Raw genomic sequence first — 15392 nt, 5'->3', positions numbered from 1 at the left:
TGATTCAGGCCAAAGTGATAACTTGACAAAACATTTGAGGAGGGGACTGGATCACATTGGAGAATAAAAAGTGCCAGAACAGGTCACCATGTGGATCAGAATGAAAGTTGTTTCCCCTTATTTTTAGTTATTAAAGCTGATAATAGACAGTTTAAACCCAAAATGATAACAAAATACCATTAAGCTTATAGCATGTAGATGTTAAGGACCAAACATAGATGAAAGGATAAAAGTGGGAAATGGAAGTATATTATATTAAAATTCTTATACTATATGTAAGGTGTTAAATATTATTTGAAGGTACATTGTGACAAATTAGAGGTATTATAAGTCTTAGAGCAACTATTTTTTTTTATTTTTTATTTATTTATTTTTAAATCTTTATTGTTGAATGTAGAATGTATTACAGATGTTCCTCATTTTTCCCCCATTGACCCCCTCCTCCCCATTCCCGCCCCACTCCTGCCTTTTCCCACACTATTGTCTGTGTCCATTGGTTATGCATATAAGTTCTTTGGTTTATTTCTTCCCATCCCCAACTCCTTTCACTTTGAAGTTTGTCAGTCTAGCAGTGAATTTGTACTTCTTAATCCCTGGTGTGGGATGGGGACCCCTCAGTCCTCAGGGAGGACCTTCCCAGCCGAGGTGTCCTCCTGGTTTTTATCTGCCACACTTGGGTGTGGGACCAGCCTGTCTCGCCTCCGCCCCTCCTACCAGTCTGGATGTGGCTGCTGCTTTAATTCCGTAGTTGTAGGACTTCCATTCAGCTCGATGTCAGGCGGTTTTGAATGATGGTTGTTCTGTAGTTTAGTTGTAACTTTGATGTGGTTGTGGGAAGATGTGAAACCACGTTTACCTACGCCGCCATCTTGACCGGAAATCCCCTTAGAGCAACTATTTAAAGATGTATAACTACTAAGCCAGTAATGGAGATCAAAACAGAATAATACTCTACAACAAAGTTACTCCACAAGGGGGAAGGAAATGAGAACACAAGGAACATATGGGAAGAGTAGAAAATAACAAAATAATAATTTACATATGACCATAGGGATAGTAGTAACAATTATAAATGGTTTTAATACTCCATTTAAGCAGCATAGATTATCAAGTACTACCCATATGCTGTCTATAAGAAACTCTTTAAATATAAAGGCACTTCAAATACAAAAATAAAAGAATAGGAAAGATAAACCTTCTAAACATTAATCAAAAGAAAGCTAGAGTCACCTGGACAGCGTGGCTCAGTTGGTTGAGCAACATCCCGTGCATCAAGAGGTCACTGGTTCAGTTCCTGGTCAGAGCACATGCCCAGGTTGTGGGCTTGATCCCCAGTTAGGGTACATGCAGGAGGCAGCTGAATGATGTTCACTACTTCTGCTTCCCCTTTTCTTCCGTCTCAAATCAATAAAAATATATTTTTTAAAAAGGAAGATGAAAGCTAGTCACAATATTAATATTGGTAAAGTAGATATCAGAAAACATTATTTGCCAGAATTAAGCAGATACTACATAATGATAAAGGAGTTAATTAAATCAAGAGAACATGATTATCATAAATATGTAAGAACCTAATTGTAGAGCTTCAAAATACATCAAGCAAAGACCTAAAGAATAGAAAGGAGAAATAGGCAGACATGATTATAGTTGGAGATTTCAGTAATCCTTCCTCAGTAATTGATAAAATAAGTAGATAGAAAGTAAGAATATAGAAGACTTGGAGCAACACTATCAATCAGCATGACCTATCGGTTTTTGTTTTTGTTTTTTGTTTTGTTTTAATTTTTTTAAGGGGGAGAGAGAGAAACATTGGTGTGAGAAACATCAATCAGCTGCTTCCTGCATGCCCCCCTACTGAAGATCGAGCCTGAAACCTGGGCATGTGCCCTGACTGGGAATCGATCGAACAGGGACATCTCAGTCCACTAAGCCATATTGGCTTGGCAGCATGACCTATTTTATATTCATAGAATACTATGCAAAACAGCATAAAACATATTTTTTTGAAGCTTCCAGGGAACTCGCACCAAAATATACCCAATTCTGAGCCATAAAATGGATCTCAAATTTTAAAAGATTATACAATGTGGTTGTATGAGTTCATATATGTGAAATAAATGTAGTTGGCTGACCACAACAAATTAAACTAGAAACCAAAACAAACAGAAAAACAATAGAGAAATTAATGAAATAAAGGTTATTTGAAAAGATCAATAAATTTGATAACTCTGTAGCCAGAGTGATCCAAGGAGAAAAGAGAAGACAAATTACTGCTCAGGAATGAAGGAGTTTATCACTACTGATTCTACACATGTTAAAAAGATAAGAAAGAATATGAATAACAATGGATGATAATATATTTGACACTGATGAAATGGACAAGTCCCTCAAAAGCAATAAAATATAAAAGTTTATTCAGGATGAAATATATAACCTGATATAATAGGCTGAAAAATGTCTTCCAAATAAATCAAATCCTGATGCCAAGAACTTATAAATTCTACCTTAATTGGAAAAGGTTCTTTGCAGATATGATTAAGTTAAAGATCTTGAAGATGAGGAGACAATCCTGTATTATCCAGGTAGATGCTGAATGCCACCTCATGTGTCCTTGTAAGAGACTGGTAGAGAGAGATTTAACAGAAGATGAGAAGGCATTGTGATCTCAGACAGAGATTCGAATTAGGCAGCTACAAACCAAGAAATTCTGGGGCAGCCACCAGAAGCTAGAAGATGCAAAGAATCCATTTTCTCCTAAAGCAGCAGTTCTCAACCTGTGGGTCACAATCCCATTGAGGGTCGAATTACCCTTTCACAGGGGTCACCTAAGACATAACAGCAGCAAGATTACAGTTATGAAGTATCAACACCACAACATGAAAAACTATTACAGGGTCGGGGCATTAGGAAGGTTGAGAACCACTGTCCTAGAGCATCCAGAGGGAGCGTAGCAATGCTAACACCTTGATTTTGGATTTCCAGCCTCCTGAGCTGGAAAATAATACAATAATTAATACATAATAATACAAGAAGAAACAGTTCTGTATACTCACAACAATAAACCTATTTTTGCCACACATACTGTATCTGTGTTATTTTAATCCATCAAGTTTGTGATAAATTGTTATGGTAGCCATAGGGAATTAATACACTAAATAGACATATCTATCATATCCATATGTAAACACCTTCCTATAAACAATACACGAGGCCCAGTTGATTCTACTGATGAATTTGTACCAAACATTTAAGGAAGAAATTATATCAATGTACATGAACTCATCCAGAAAATAAAAGTGGAGGGAACAGTATTATAGCTAAACACATACATACTCAGTTACCCAGCTTCTCTATATAAACAAGATAAATTACTTCTAAAAAAATGGATGTATAAAAGAACGTACATGAGAGTCCATAGGGGCCTTATCCAAAACAGCCCAGATGTTCATCAATAATATAATGGATAGATTGTGATATATTCAAAAAATGTAATATTAAACAAATGAAATGACCTACTTCTTCATATATAATATGTTTGAATCTCATTGACACAGTTTTGAACAAGAAGCCAGACCCACAAACTACAAGCTGCTGAATGGTTTTATTAATATGAAATTTAGATCCAAGAAAAGCTATGATTGTAGAATTCAGAATAGTGTGTACTTTTGTGGGATGGTATCAACTTGAAATTTAAAGGAAAGGAAGATGTTTGGATGTTGACTTCAGTGTTTGTTACATGGATGTGTACATAAAATTGTATCAAACTCTATACCTAAGATTTGTGTATTGTGCATATCTTACCTCAATAAATACAAAAGAGAAATTTCTAAAATAGCAAAGACCCCAGCAAACATCTCACAGGCCCTGATGAGCTTATGCACTTTTCTGAGACAGTTTTATCGAGAAATACTGACTTAGGCCAGTGGGAATGGAGAAAATCCTTTCTATATCTTTGAGAAGTGGGGAAATGGTAACTGAGGACCAACCCCATAAATGTCATCCATGCCTAGGTTGTACAGATCTGTCCTATATTCTGGTTTGGCTTCTTTGGTATTTAATTTTTTTTCTTTATTAATTTTAGAGAAAGGGAGAGGGAGAGAAAGATAGAAACATCGATGAGAGAGAACATCCACTGGCTGGCTGCCTCCTGCATGTCTTCCACCGGGGATCTGACCCACAACCTGGGCAATGCTGTGACTGGGAATAGAACTGGCGACCTCTTGGTGCATGGGTCAGTGCTCAACCACTGAGCCACACTGGCCGGGCGGGTATTTATTTATTTTTACTTTTTAAAAAAATATATGTTGTTATTAATTTGAGAGGCGGGGATGGATCAGTGTGAGAAACATTGATCAGTTGCCTCCATAAGCACCACAATCAGGGATAGAACTGACAACCTGGGTATGTTCCCCATTCAGGAATCAAACTCTGGACCTTTTGGTGCACTGGACGACTCTGAATCAATTGAGCCACACTAGCCAGGGCTGGCTTCTTCAGAATTTAGATGAAATATTAATGAGTGTTAATCTTCTGGGGACTCCAAATCTGATTGATGATCACTTCTTATGTTAATTGATTAAAAGATGAACCTTTGGTTATCTTTAAGTAATCCTCAAGGAATCGAAACAATATAGATCTGTGAGCAATAGGTACATGCTCACAAAGCAGTACTTTAGGACTTTATATCTGCAGTGCTGAGATTTCTATTTTGAATTATATGTATTGAATACCATGGAGACCTAGGAAATCATAATTTAAGTTTTATCTCAAGTGTTTAGCAGGCTGAGTGAAATAAATTAAGAAACTTTATAGATAGATACAAACAAGAAATCACAGACTATCAGAATTTTTTATGTGTTAAATTATAATGTCCCAAATAGAGTTTTCAGAGAAAGTATAATGTGTTAGAATGTATATTTTGAATAACTAACATCTGTAGGTAAATAATAATGTCAATTATACCACACATCCAGTTCTGTAAATATGAATGGAGAAGGATCTGCAAATCAAGACTATGAATCAATTGTTAACTTTTAATTTTTACACAGCACAAACTTGATTTTCTTATACCTCAGTGCTCACATGAATTGTGAGTTATAAGGGATTCTCATGGAAAAGGTGATTTGGAGTTTAGTGAATCACTTGGACATTATTTTTAAGAGATAGTAAAATGAGATAACAGGCCTGGCCCAGCGGTTAGAGCATTTGCCCAAGGACAAATGAGTTGCAGGTTTGATTCTGGCCAAGGGCATGCACCTCTGTTGCAGTTCATCCCGGCCCTGGAAGGGGTCATGCAGGAGGCAACCACTCGATGTTTCTCTCTCTCTCCCCCTCCTACTCTGTCTGAAGATAAATAGGAAAATATCCTCAGGTGAGGATTAAAAAAACAAAAAAAACAAATGTGATAATAGGAACTTGTTGAAGTTGGAGTCAATACTCCAGAGGGCTTTATATGTAGTACCATCTGTCCTTGAAGCTGGAAATAGTACTGCCTCAAGTTACATCAAATATTTTAACTATGGTTATAATATTATAGCTGATTTATGGTACACATTAAAATACTGTGCCTTTGTAGCTTCAAAAGGTATTTCCAAATATCAAAATAATGGAAATAATATGTCTAAGTTGTCTGGGAGTTTTCGATAGACAACAAAAAATCTTTGAAATAGGCCACCCTTTCTGTTGGAAGTTTTGATTTCTTACGTGTTTTCTTACCGTTACTCATGTATTCATTTTGGTGGTTTGCATAAAACAACCCCTTGAACTTAGAAAGGAATTCTGCCCAGCTCTCTATCCAACCTTTACAAATAAAGAAATAATTCCTTGTTTTGTTTTTTAGAGTAAAGGTGCCAGTGCTGGAAGAGAATGGACTGAGCAAGAGACCCTGCTGCTCCTGGAGGTGAGCACATGAATGGTAGAGCCCTCTGTGCACATGTGAGATGGGTGCTAAGTTTCTGTGACTAGCATTTTATTTTATTTCATTTTAGTTTCTTAAATATTTTCTCTTTATTGATTTTTAGAGAGAGGAAAGGAGAGAGAGAGAGAAAGATAGAAATAGCGATGAGAGAGAACATCGACTGTCCGCCTCCTGCACGCCCCTCACTTGGGATTAGGCCCACAACCTGGGCATGTGCCCTGACCAGGAATCAAACGGTGACTTCTTGGTGCATGGGTCAACGCTCAACCACTGAGCCCCACCGGCCGGGCATGTGACTAGCATTTTAAATATACCTTTGGAATTTATTTTGAAATGTTTTGATCTGTGTAATGGATTTTAATAGAATTCTGCAATTGGCTTGTTATTATTTAAATAGCAAACCTACCGGTTACATATTGGGTGTCAGTAGGGGAAATGAAGCCTGGATATGTGCTATTTTGGCCCAGGTTGGGTTTTTTTGTTTGTTTAAAATTTGATGCCAACATTAAACAAATATTGGAGCTTTGCTAAAGATTTCTAATTTTACCTCCAAAATTGCAAGATCTGGCAATTCTGCCCTGGCTGGTTTGGCTCAGCAGTTAGAGCATCAGCCTGCGGTCCAGAAAGACCCGGGTTCAGTTCCCGCTAAGGGCGCCTACCTCTGTTGCAGTTTGTCCTCAGCCCTGGTTGGTCGTGCGGGGTGGCAGCCACTCGATGTGTCCCTTTCACGTTGATGTTTCTCTCTCTCTCTCTCTTCCTCTCTCTCCTTCCACTCTATCTGAACAAAAAATGGAAAAATGTCCTTGGGTGAGGATTTTTTTTAAAAAAAGGCAATTCTGGGACCTCATTTTCACAAAGCAGAATTGGCTGGCCTTAAACCTTAAATGTTCCTTTGAAGTTGAGCATTTCTTTTTTGGGGGGTTGGGGGGTACATGCCCCTTAGCGGGAACCGAACCTGGGACTCTCTGGTTCACAGGCTGACGCTCCAACAGCTGAGCCAAACTGGCCAGGGCAAGCATTTCTTTAGATTATAGTTTTTCTTAACTGAGCCACCTTAGTCATTGTAGATTAATTCCCTAGTGCTTGTATGCATCTGAGTGTATGACCTCCATACTTCCCAGGACTCCAGAAAAGTAGCTAAGATACCAGCCATCAACAACACTGTTTTGTTTATGAAAAATATTGGTAAACCAGTAATAATGGAAGGTATTCCTGTCAGTCAGTTTTTATTGACTTCTTATTTGGATTTCTTTGTGTCTTTGGTGGTTCTTACAAATATTTGTATAAGTAGATCTTAGCAATTAATTTCTGCTCTGAAGGGTAGGAAATAGAGATTGTTGGGTTTTATTATTATTATTTTTTTAATCCTCACCCGAGGATAGTTTTTCATTGATTTTCAGATGGAGGGGGAGGGAACGAGGGAAAAAGGAAGAGAGAAAGAGAGAGAAACATCAATGTGTGAGAAACATATCCATTGGTTGCCTCCCACGTGACCCCGACCAGGGCCAGGGACGAACTACAATCGAGGTTTGTGCCTTTGACCAGAATCGAATGCATGACCCTTTGGTCCACAGGCTGACGCTTCCAGCCTCTGAGCCAAACTGGCCAGGGCTGAGCCATTTTGTAAATTTCAGGAACTGTTTGTCTAGTCTTTCTCTTCCATGGATGTTAATTTATTTTTATTTATATATTTTTAATCCTCACCTGAGGACATTTTTCCTTTTCTCTTCAGATAGAGTGGGGGAGAGAGAGAGAGAGAGAAACATCGATGTGAGAGAGACACGTCGATTGGTTGCCTCCTGCATGACCCCAACCAGGTCCGGGCACTGAATCACAACTGGGGGTATGTGCCCTTGACCAGAATTGAACCCGAAATTCTTCAGTCCACAGGCCGACGCTCCAATAGCTGTGCCAAACCGGCCAGGGCAATGGATGTTAATGTAAAAGGGCTCAGTACTTGTGCGGGAATATAATTTACTCTTGTATTGCTGTTTTAGAATCTTTGGGTTCTGCAGAGAAACTTAGTTTTGCAACACCAAGTAGGACAATAGCCTCACATCAGTTCTTTTTCTGCACACTGATGCTCAAAATTCTCTCCTCCTCCACATATAAAACTAGTGGATAATAAATACAGAAGGAGGTCAGAATGGCCGAGACAGTGTTTACCCAAACATACTAAGAAAACCACAGTATATTTACACAATAGTGCTTTTCCTCTCGTGCAGGTGGAACCTGTACAGTGGTTGATTTTTTCCTTTATACGTACAGTTGAATCAACAGGTGCTGTCTATGCTTACACAAAGAGAAATAAAAGGCTTCCCAGCAGCATTGCTTACCACTAACGCCTTCTATTTATGTAGTTTATTTATCCATAATTAATAGCTTAAGAACATGAAGTAAGATAAACATTTTTAATGGATTTATAACCACAGTCGGTTTTTCCCTAATAAGTCTGGAAGGCTCATTAGGGTTTATTGTTTCCAGAAAACATCACACCATTTTACTAGTAACATCCCAAATATTTTGAATTATTCTCAAGACTACCCACTTTTATTTTTAAAAGATGTTATTGGATGTGGTCTCTTATCAAAGCAGTTCTTATATGAAATGCTGCTGGTTACTATTTTAGTTATGTTCATTTCATTGTATTATTATAAATATATTGGAGGTATAATTTCAATTTTGCAAATAACCAAAGTAGAATATACATATTTGACAAATACATGCATTTTGAAAAAGGTATTTAATTGGGAGACATGAAGGATACTGTAAGGCTCTGCATTAACTTTAAAATATATATATTGCATAAGATCCATATGATAGAGGCTGTTTTGAATAAGATTTTATTTGTAAAATGTGTGAGGAATTTGAGGTGTTTTACCTAAAAACGTGTCATCAGGTTAAGAAGCCACAGAAGGCTGAGGTAGTCCTGAAGCAGGCTGAAATTGCAGTGATAGAAGCAGAATGCCACAGTGGAAGAAGAAGTGGCACCATTGTATTCCATGTGATTAAGGGGAACTTTTAAAGAGGCTTTTATAGTTTTATACTGTAATACCTGGTTATAATGCTCTTCCCGATCATATGTCCCTAGGCTTGAAGTGGACAAAACTTGAATCTGTGAGCTTATTGGTTCCTCCCTTGATTATTTTAGTATTTCTTGTGCCATGTATTTATTTTCCCTTAGGTAATTAATGGACATAAAATCTTATTCAAATAAAATCCAGGAGGGTTATTAATATTTGTTTATCACTAAGAGTGTCTTGCTTATTTTCTACTGGCTAGATTATATAAACAGTACCTTCCTTCATATACAATGCAAAAAATAATTTTTTCTTTAGATCAGTATGTCTTCTAGTAAAAATCTTGTCTTGAAGAAAAAACTTTTTTTAGTCTTCACTTGAAGATTTTTTTTCATTTATCTTCAGATAGAGTGGGGGTAAGGGGGGGAGAGAGAGAGAAAGAAAGAAACATTGATGTGAGAAAGACACATTGACTAGTTTCCTTCTGAAGAACCCTGACCAGGGCTGGGGACCAAACCACAACTGAGGTGCATGCCGTTGACTGGAATCGAACCGGAGACTCTTTGGTCCACAGGCCAGTGTGCTAACTGCTGAGCCAAACCGGCCAGGTCAGAAAAAAATTCTTACAGGTTTTTATCTTTATTTTTTTTTTACATTTGAAGCCATTAATTCCTGGTTTAGTCCAGTTTCATGTTGTGTGAAGATTACCAAATGGGTACTGTGTTTCAGGTACTATGATAGACTCTGCAGGTCAAAAGGGCTAGGCCATAGTCTCAGCAATTAAGACATTCAGAGTCAAGCCTGGCTGGTGTAGCTCAGTGGTTGAGCATCGACCCATGCACCAAGAGCTTGATGGTTCGATCCCTGGTCAGGGCACATGCCCAGGTTGTGGGCCAAATCCCCAGTGGAGGGCATGCAGGACGCGGCCAATCGATGCTCTCTCTCATCGATGTTTCTGTCTCTCTCTCCCTCTCTCTCTAAAATCAGTAAAGAAAAAAAACTTTAAATATTGGCCATCTCTTTTAAGAAAAAGAAATTCAGAGTGAAGTGGGGGACAGAAACAGATTAAATTACAAAATGAGGGCAGTGTCCCTCATTCACATTTGGAACCACACACGGAGCACAAGACATGTGGAGAGGAGTAGCTGTGACACCAGGCTAGGTGGATGAGATAACAGTGGACAGCTTCCTGGAAATGGATAGCTGTGTTCGTTCTAGTTCATGAGATTTCTAGTATAGAACAATCTATAATGATGGTTCTCCAGATGTTTGCTTGTCTCAGTGAATTCGGAACGCTGGGCTAGTATAGAACATAGCAATACTTAGGAACAGGGATCTGGGTATTACTGAAACATTAAAGAATAGGAGTAGAAGAAGTAGGCAGAGCCTCAATCATGTTTGGTCTTAATTCCTTCAGATATAAATGAGCAATGAAATAGTTTTAGGCAGGAAAGAGACAGTGTCTTATGTGAAACATACTTCACTCTGGCAACAGGAAGAGGGTTGAATATAAGGATAGATAGATAGGCAATTCTAAGGATCCTAGTAAGTAATGGTAAAGACCAGGGTTATGGCAGGAGGAATGAAGGTGTTTTGTAGTGTTAATAAAATATCTGGTAGTAACTTTCCTTGTTGTCACCCCTCCATCAGTGCTCAGTCTCAGAATTTCACTGTTTCTCAGCCTTATGCTTTTTTGGATGCCAACTCTTGCTTGAATTGTGCAGGTCAAAGGGTTTCTTAGCTTTATTCTGGGTGGGTGGGAAACGCTTTCTGAGCTTTCCTATTTTTTCTCTGGCTGAAGGAAAATGAGTAAATGGGGGGAAAAAGTTTACATATCAAGTTTGTTTGAAGATTATGATGGAGCATGCCCAGAAAAATCTCTGCACATAAAACTGAAGATAGTCCTAGTTATATATTTTTGACCCCGAAGACTTTAGTAAGATATAAAATATCTCCTAGACCTATCTAAGGCCACTGACTCTCCAGAGGAAACCCAGAATTAGCCTTGTTTTTCAAGGAATTTAATGACAGACCACTCACTGGCTTGGGTTTTGAGGAGTTCTCTACCATTCCAGTGAGAAAGCAGCATTTGGAGCCCAGCGTTCTGAATTCACTGAGACAAGCAAACATCTGTAGAACCATCATTACAGCATGCTCACATCTCCGTGTTGGTCTGCAAACCAGGCTCTAGAGCAGGGATTTTCAGCCACGCTTCTATCGACACTTGGGCCCTATAGTTTTTTTTGTTGTGTGCTCTTATGTGCATTGTAGGATGTTTAACAGCATCCATGGCCTCTTCCCACTTGATGCCAGTAGCACCTCCCCTCTTATTTCAATAAAAAATGTCTCCAGACATTGTTGAATGTCCCAAAGGACAAAAATCGCCCATGATTGAGAATCATGGCTCTAGAAGGAACCATGTGAATAGCTACTTTGGGAAACTACTGAATAGATTCTTTTCACCCAGTTAATTCCTTGACTGTCTTAGCTCCATCTGTATTGCTGGTTTTCTTTATGCCATTCTATCCCTCTGCCTCTCCCTCTTGTTGGAGCTGGCTTTTACTTTTTTGTTGAAGTTATCATTTTCTATGAAAAATTATAAATTTTAAAACTAGAAATGTCTCTACTTCATAAATTTTAGTACCAGCTTCTGAATTTCTAACAAAACTTGGAGCTCCCATAAGTCTAGTTCAGTTTAGAGAGAATTGACACCTAACAGTACTGAGACTTCTTATTAATGAACACAGTGTGTCTTAAATTTAGGGTTTTTATTTCTCTCAGCGTGTTTTATTTTTTCCAATATGTTGAACTTTCATTGTCCTTTTTTTTTTTTTTTAATTCCTCACCCAAGGATACTTTTCTATTTATTATCAGATAGAGTGGGAGGGAAGGAGGGAGAAAGACATCGATGTGATAGAGCCACATTGACTGGTTGCCTCCTGCATGACCTGACCAGGGCTGGGGAAGAACTGCAACCAAGGTACTTGCCCTTGACCAGAATCAAGCCCATGACTCATTGGTCTGCAGGCCAGTGCTCTAACCGTTGTGCCATACCAGCCAGGGCTACATAGTCTTTAATATATTTATTTTATGCCCTGGCTGGTTTGGCCCAGCTGTTGGAGCGTTGGCCTGTGGACCAGAGAGTCCTGGGTTCGGTTCCTGTTAGGGGCATGTACCCAAAAAGTGTGTGTGTGTGTGTGTGTACATATATTTATTTATTTCTAAGTATTTCATATTTGTGCTATTATACGTACTCTAATTTCTCTCAATTTAAACTTTTTTTATTGCTGATGTATATAGAAATTAAATTGAGTTTTTCTGTTCCCTTCTATCTTGTGACCTTGCAAAACAAAACATTTTAGTTTTAGTACCCTTTTTGTAGATACCTTAGGATTTTCTGTATAAACAGTTGTGTGTATTAATAAAAGACAGTTTGTCTTCCTTTATAATGTGCATGCCTTTTAATGTAGAGTATAATTATTTTCATTATTTTTTTTAAAAACCTATCTAAAAAATAGCCCTGGCCGGTTTGGCTCAGAGGTTGGAGCATTGGCCTGTGGTCCAGAGAGACCTGGGTTTGGTTCCCGCTAGGGGCATGTACTTCGGTTGCAGTTTGTTCCCGGCCCTGGTTGGGTTGTGCGGGTGGTGGCCACTTGATGTGTCCCTTTCACGTCAATGTTTCTCTCTCTCTCTCTCCCCCACTCTATCTGAATAAAAAAATGGAAGAATGTCCTCGGGTGAAGATTAAAAAAAACACAACTATCTAAAAAATAGTCACGGGCTTCTGATGTCGTTACATAATACTTCTTTGTTATCCGATATTAAAGCTCCTGTTTTTTTCTGTTGTAGGCCTTGGAGATGTACAAGGATGATTGGAACAAAGTGTCGGAACACGTTGGCAGTCGTACTCAGGATGAATGCATCCTTCACTTTTTGAGGCTTCCCATTGAGGACCCCTACCTTGAGAATTCAGATGCTTCCCTTGGGCCCCTGGCCTATCAGCCTGTCCCCTTTAGTCAATCAGGAAACCCAGTCATGAGCACTGTTGCCTTTTTGGCATCTGTGGTGGACCCTCGTGTGGCATCTGCTGCAGCAAAAGCGGCTTTGGGTATGGACTTTGTTAAGCCATCTGACCAGCATGACTATTTCAGATAACGTTGAATACTTCCCTTCACATTAATGTTATCTCAATTTTAAATAATATCATGTTACATTCACTTCAGTTACTTAAATAACGCAACTCACATATTACTCCTTAGATACTATTTAAAGGTGTTATAAAATTTTTGAGGGGAGGGTTAATCCTCACATGAGGATATTTTTCCATTGAGTTTTAAATAGAGTGGAAAGGTATCTGGGCAGTGTGGCTCAGTGGATTGAGCATAATCCCATGGACTGAGAGGTCCCAGTTCAATTCCTGGTCAGGGCACATGCCCAGGTTGGTGGGCTCAATGCCTAGTAGGGTGCGTGCAGGAGGTAGCCAACAGATGTTTCTCACATCCATGTTTCTATCTCGGAAAAAATCAATAAAAACATCAATAAATAGAGTAGAAGGGAGGGAAGGAGTGAGAGCAACATCGATGTGAGAGAAACACATCTATTGGTTGCCTCTCGCATGACCCTGACTGGGGCTGAGGATCAAATGTACAACCCAGGTACATGCCCCAGACTGAGAATTTAACCTGCGACCCTACAGTCCACAGGCCAACACTTTAACCACTGAGCCAAACCAGCCAGAGCTAAAAGTATTATAACAATTTAAACTAAAGCACTTAAAATGTAAGAATTTGGGGAGGGGGAGCAAAGCATTTTTTCTGGTATATTTTGTGATTTATTTGAAATTTCATATAATTGGCAAAGAGAGTCAGTTAACATCCTTGGGTTATATTACTAATTATAATTATAATTTGATCATACCACAGAACTCTTTCTTGGCTTTCTGGTTGTTTATCCTTGCTGTTTTCTTTATTATCATCTAGCCAAGCAGATACAATTTGGATAGCAGTTTTGATTGTTACTGATAGAAATTTAAAGATCTCGCTTATTTATATATCAAGTACTATGACATGTAAAACGTAGTCATAGATTTTCATTACTGTACATGATTTTTTATTTGGTCATGCTGTTTTACTGGGATAGATAGGACGGAGTCCCCAGAAAGGTCACCACACACAAGACACCATATGTGTTGGATTTCCTAGTGGTTTATGTTGAAGCAAACATTTGTGTAAAACCTGGCCACTGTTCCGTTTTTATTCTTGAACAGAGGAGTTTTCTCGGGTCCGGGAGGAAGTACCACTGGAATTGGTTGAAGCTCATGTCAAGAAAGTACAAGAAGCAGCTCGAGCTTCTGGGAAAGTGGATCCCACCTATGGCCTGGAGAGCAGCTGCATCGCAGGCACAGGGCCTGATGAGCCAGAAAAGCTTGGTGAGTTATTGCCGAGCCTCGGACAGGGCTCCCTGGTGTTGCATTTTCCTTTGAGCTTGCTAAAATTCGTTGAGTTTGCTTACAAGTGAATATTATAATCAGTATAAACTTGTCTCCTAATGTTAATATATGATTTTTTTTCTCTTACCGCTTCCTGTTATGGTAGTTAGGACTAAAAAATTCTTTCATAACTATTAATCACAGTTGTGAACTATCTGATGCTTGTTTCTTGTTCTAGGTTTTAAGCTGTAGACACGAGAATACTGAAAGGATTTAAGTCATTTTAATTCATATGTTGCTGTGTAGGTTTTAGTTCAGTGTTGTTTATGGTTATTTTTAAATTGTAGCAAAGTTCACGTAACATAAAATTCTCTGTTTTAATCACTTAAAGGTATAAGGTCCAGTGGCTTCCAGTATATTCACAATGTTGTGCAGCCTTATTTTAGAACACTTTCGTCATCCCAAAAGAAAACTCCATAAATTAAGCAATCATTCTCCATTTCTTTGTCTTCAGGCCTGGTAACCACTAATCTGCTTTCTGTCTCTGGATTTGCCTCTTCTGGACATTTCCTATAAATTAAGTCATATAACATGTGGCCTTTTTGCATCTGACTTCTAAATCAGTACTTTATTTCTCTTCATGCTGAATAATGTTCTTTAAGTGGACATATACTACATTTTACTTACCCATTTTATCAGTTCATCACAATTTGTATTGTTTCCACTTTCCCATTATTTTGAACAATGCTGCCATGAACAGTTGTGTACAGGTTATTTTGTGAATATAGGTTTTTCACTTCTTGGGTATGTAGGATTGGAATTGCTGGATAATATGTTTAACTTTTTTGAGGAACTACCCATCTGTTTTCCATACTGGTTGTAACATTTTATGTTCCTACCAGCAGTATATAATGGTTCCAAATTTCTCCATATCCTCGCTGATGCTTGTTTTCCCCTTCCCTTCTTTGTAATAACAACCTAGAGGGTGTGAAATGGTATCATTGTGATTTTTATTTGCATTCAATTT

General features: G+C 38.4%; 1 protein-coding gene across 1 annotated transcript in view; it reads left to right on the top strand.

Moving 5' to 3' along the window:
• The window catches only part of SMARCC1 (SWI/SNF related, matrix associated, actin dependent regulator of chromatin subfamily c member 1), a 157698-nt gene that overhangs the window by 79356 nt on the left and 62950 nt on the right, over positions 1 to 15392 (top strand). The window contains exons 19-21 of the mRNA XM_036266186.1: positions 5840 to 5899; positions 12787 to 13045; positions 14204 to 14365. Coding sequence (XP_036122079.1) covers positions 5840 to 5899; positions 12787 to 13045; positions 14204 to 14365 — 481 coding nt within the window. The remainder of the gene's footprint in view (positions 1 to 5839; positions 5900 to 12786; positions 13046 to 14203; positions 14366 to 15392) is intronic.

Source organism: Molossus molossus, unplaced genomic scaffold (genome assembly GCF_014108415.1).
Source record: "Molossus molossus isolate mMolMol1 unplaced genomic scaffold, mMolMol1.p scaffold_m16_p_18, whole genome shotgun sequence".
Taxonomy (NCBI): domain Eukaryota; kingdom Metazoa; phylum Chordata; class Mammalia; order Chiroptera; family Molossidae; genus Molossus; species Molossus molossus.
The sequence above is the reverse complement of the archived record's forward strand: the minus strand, read 5'-3'. Positions and strand labels throughout refer to the sequence as shown.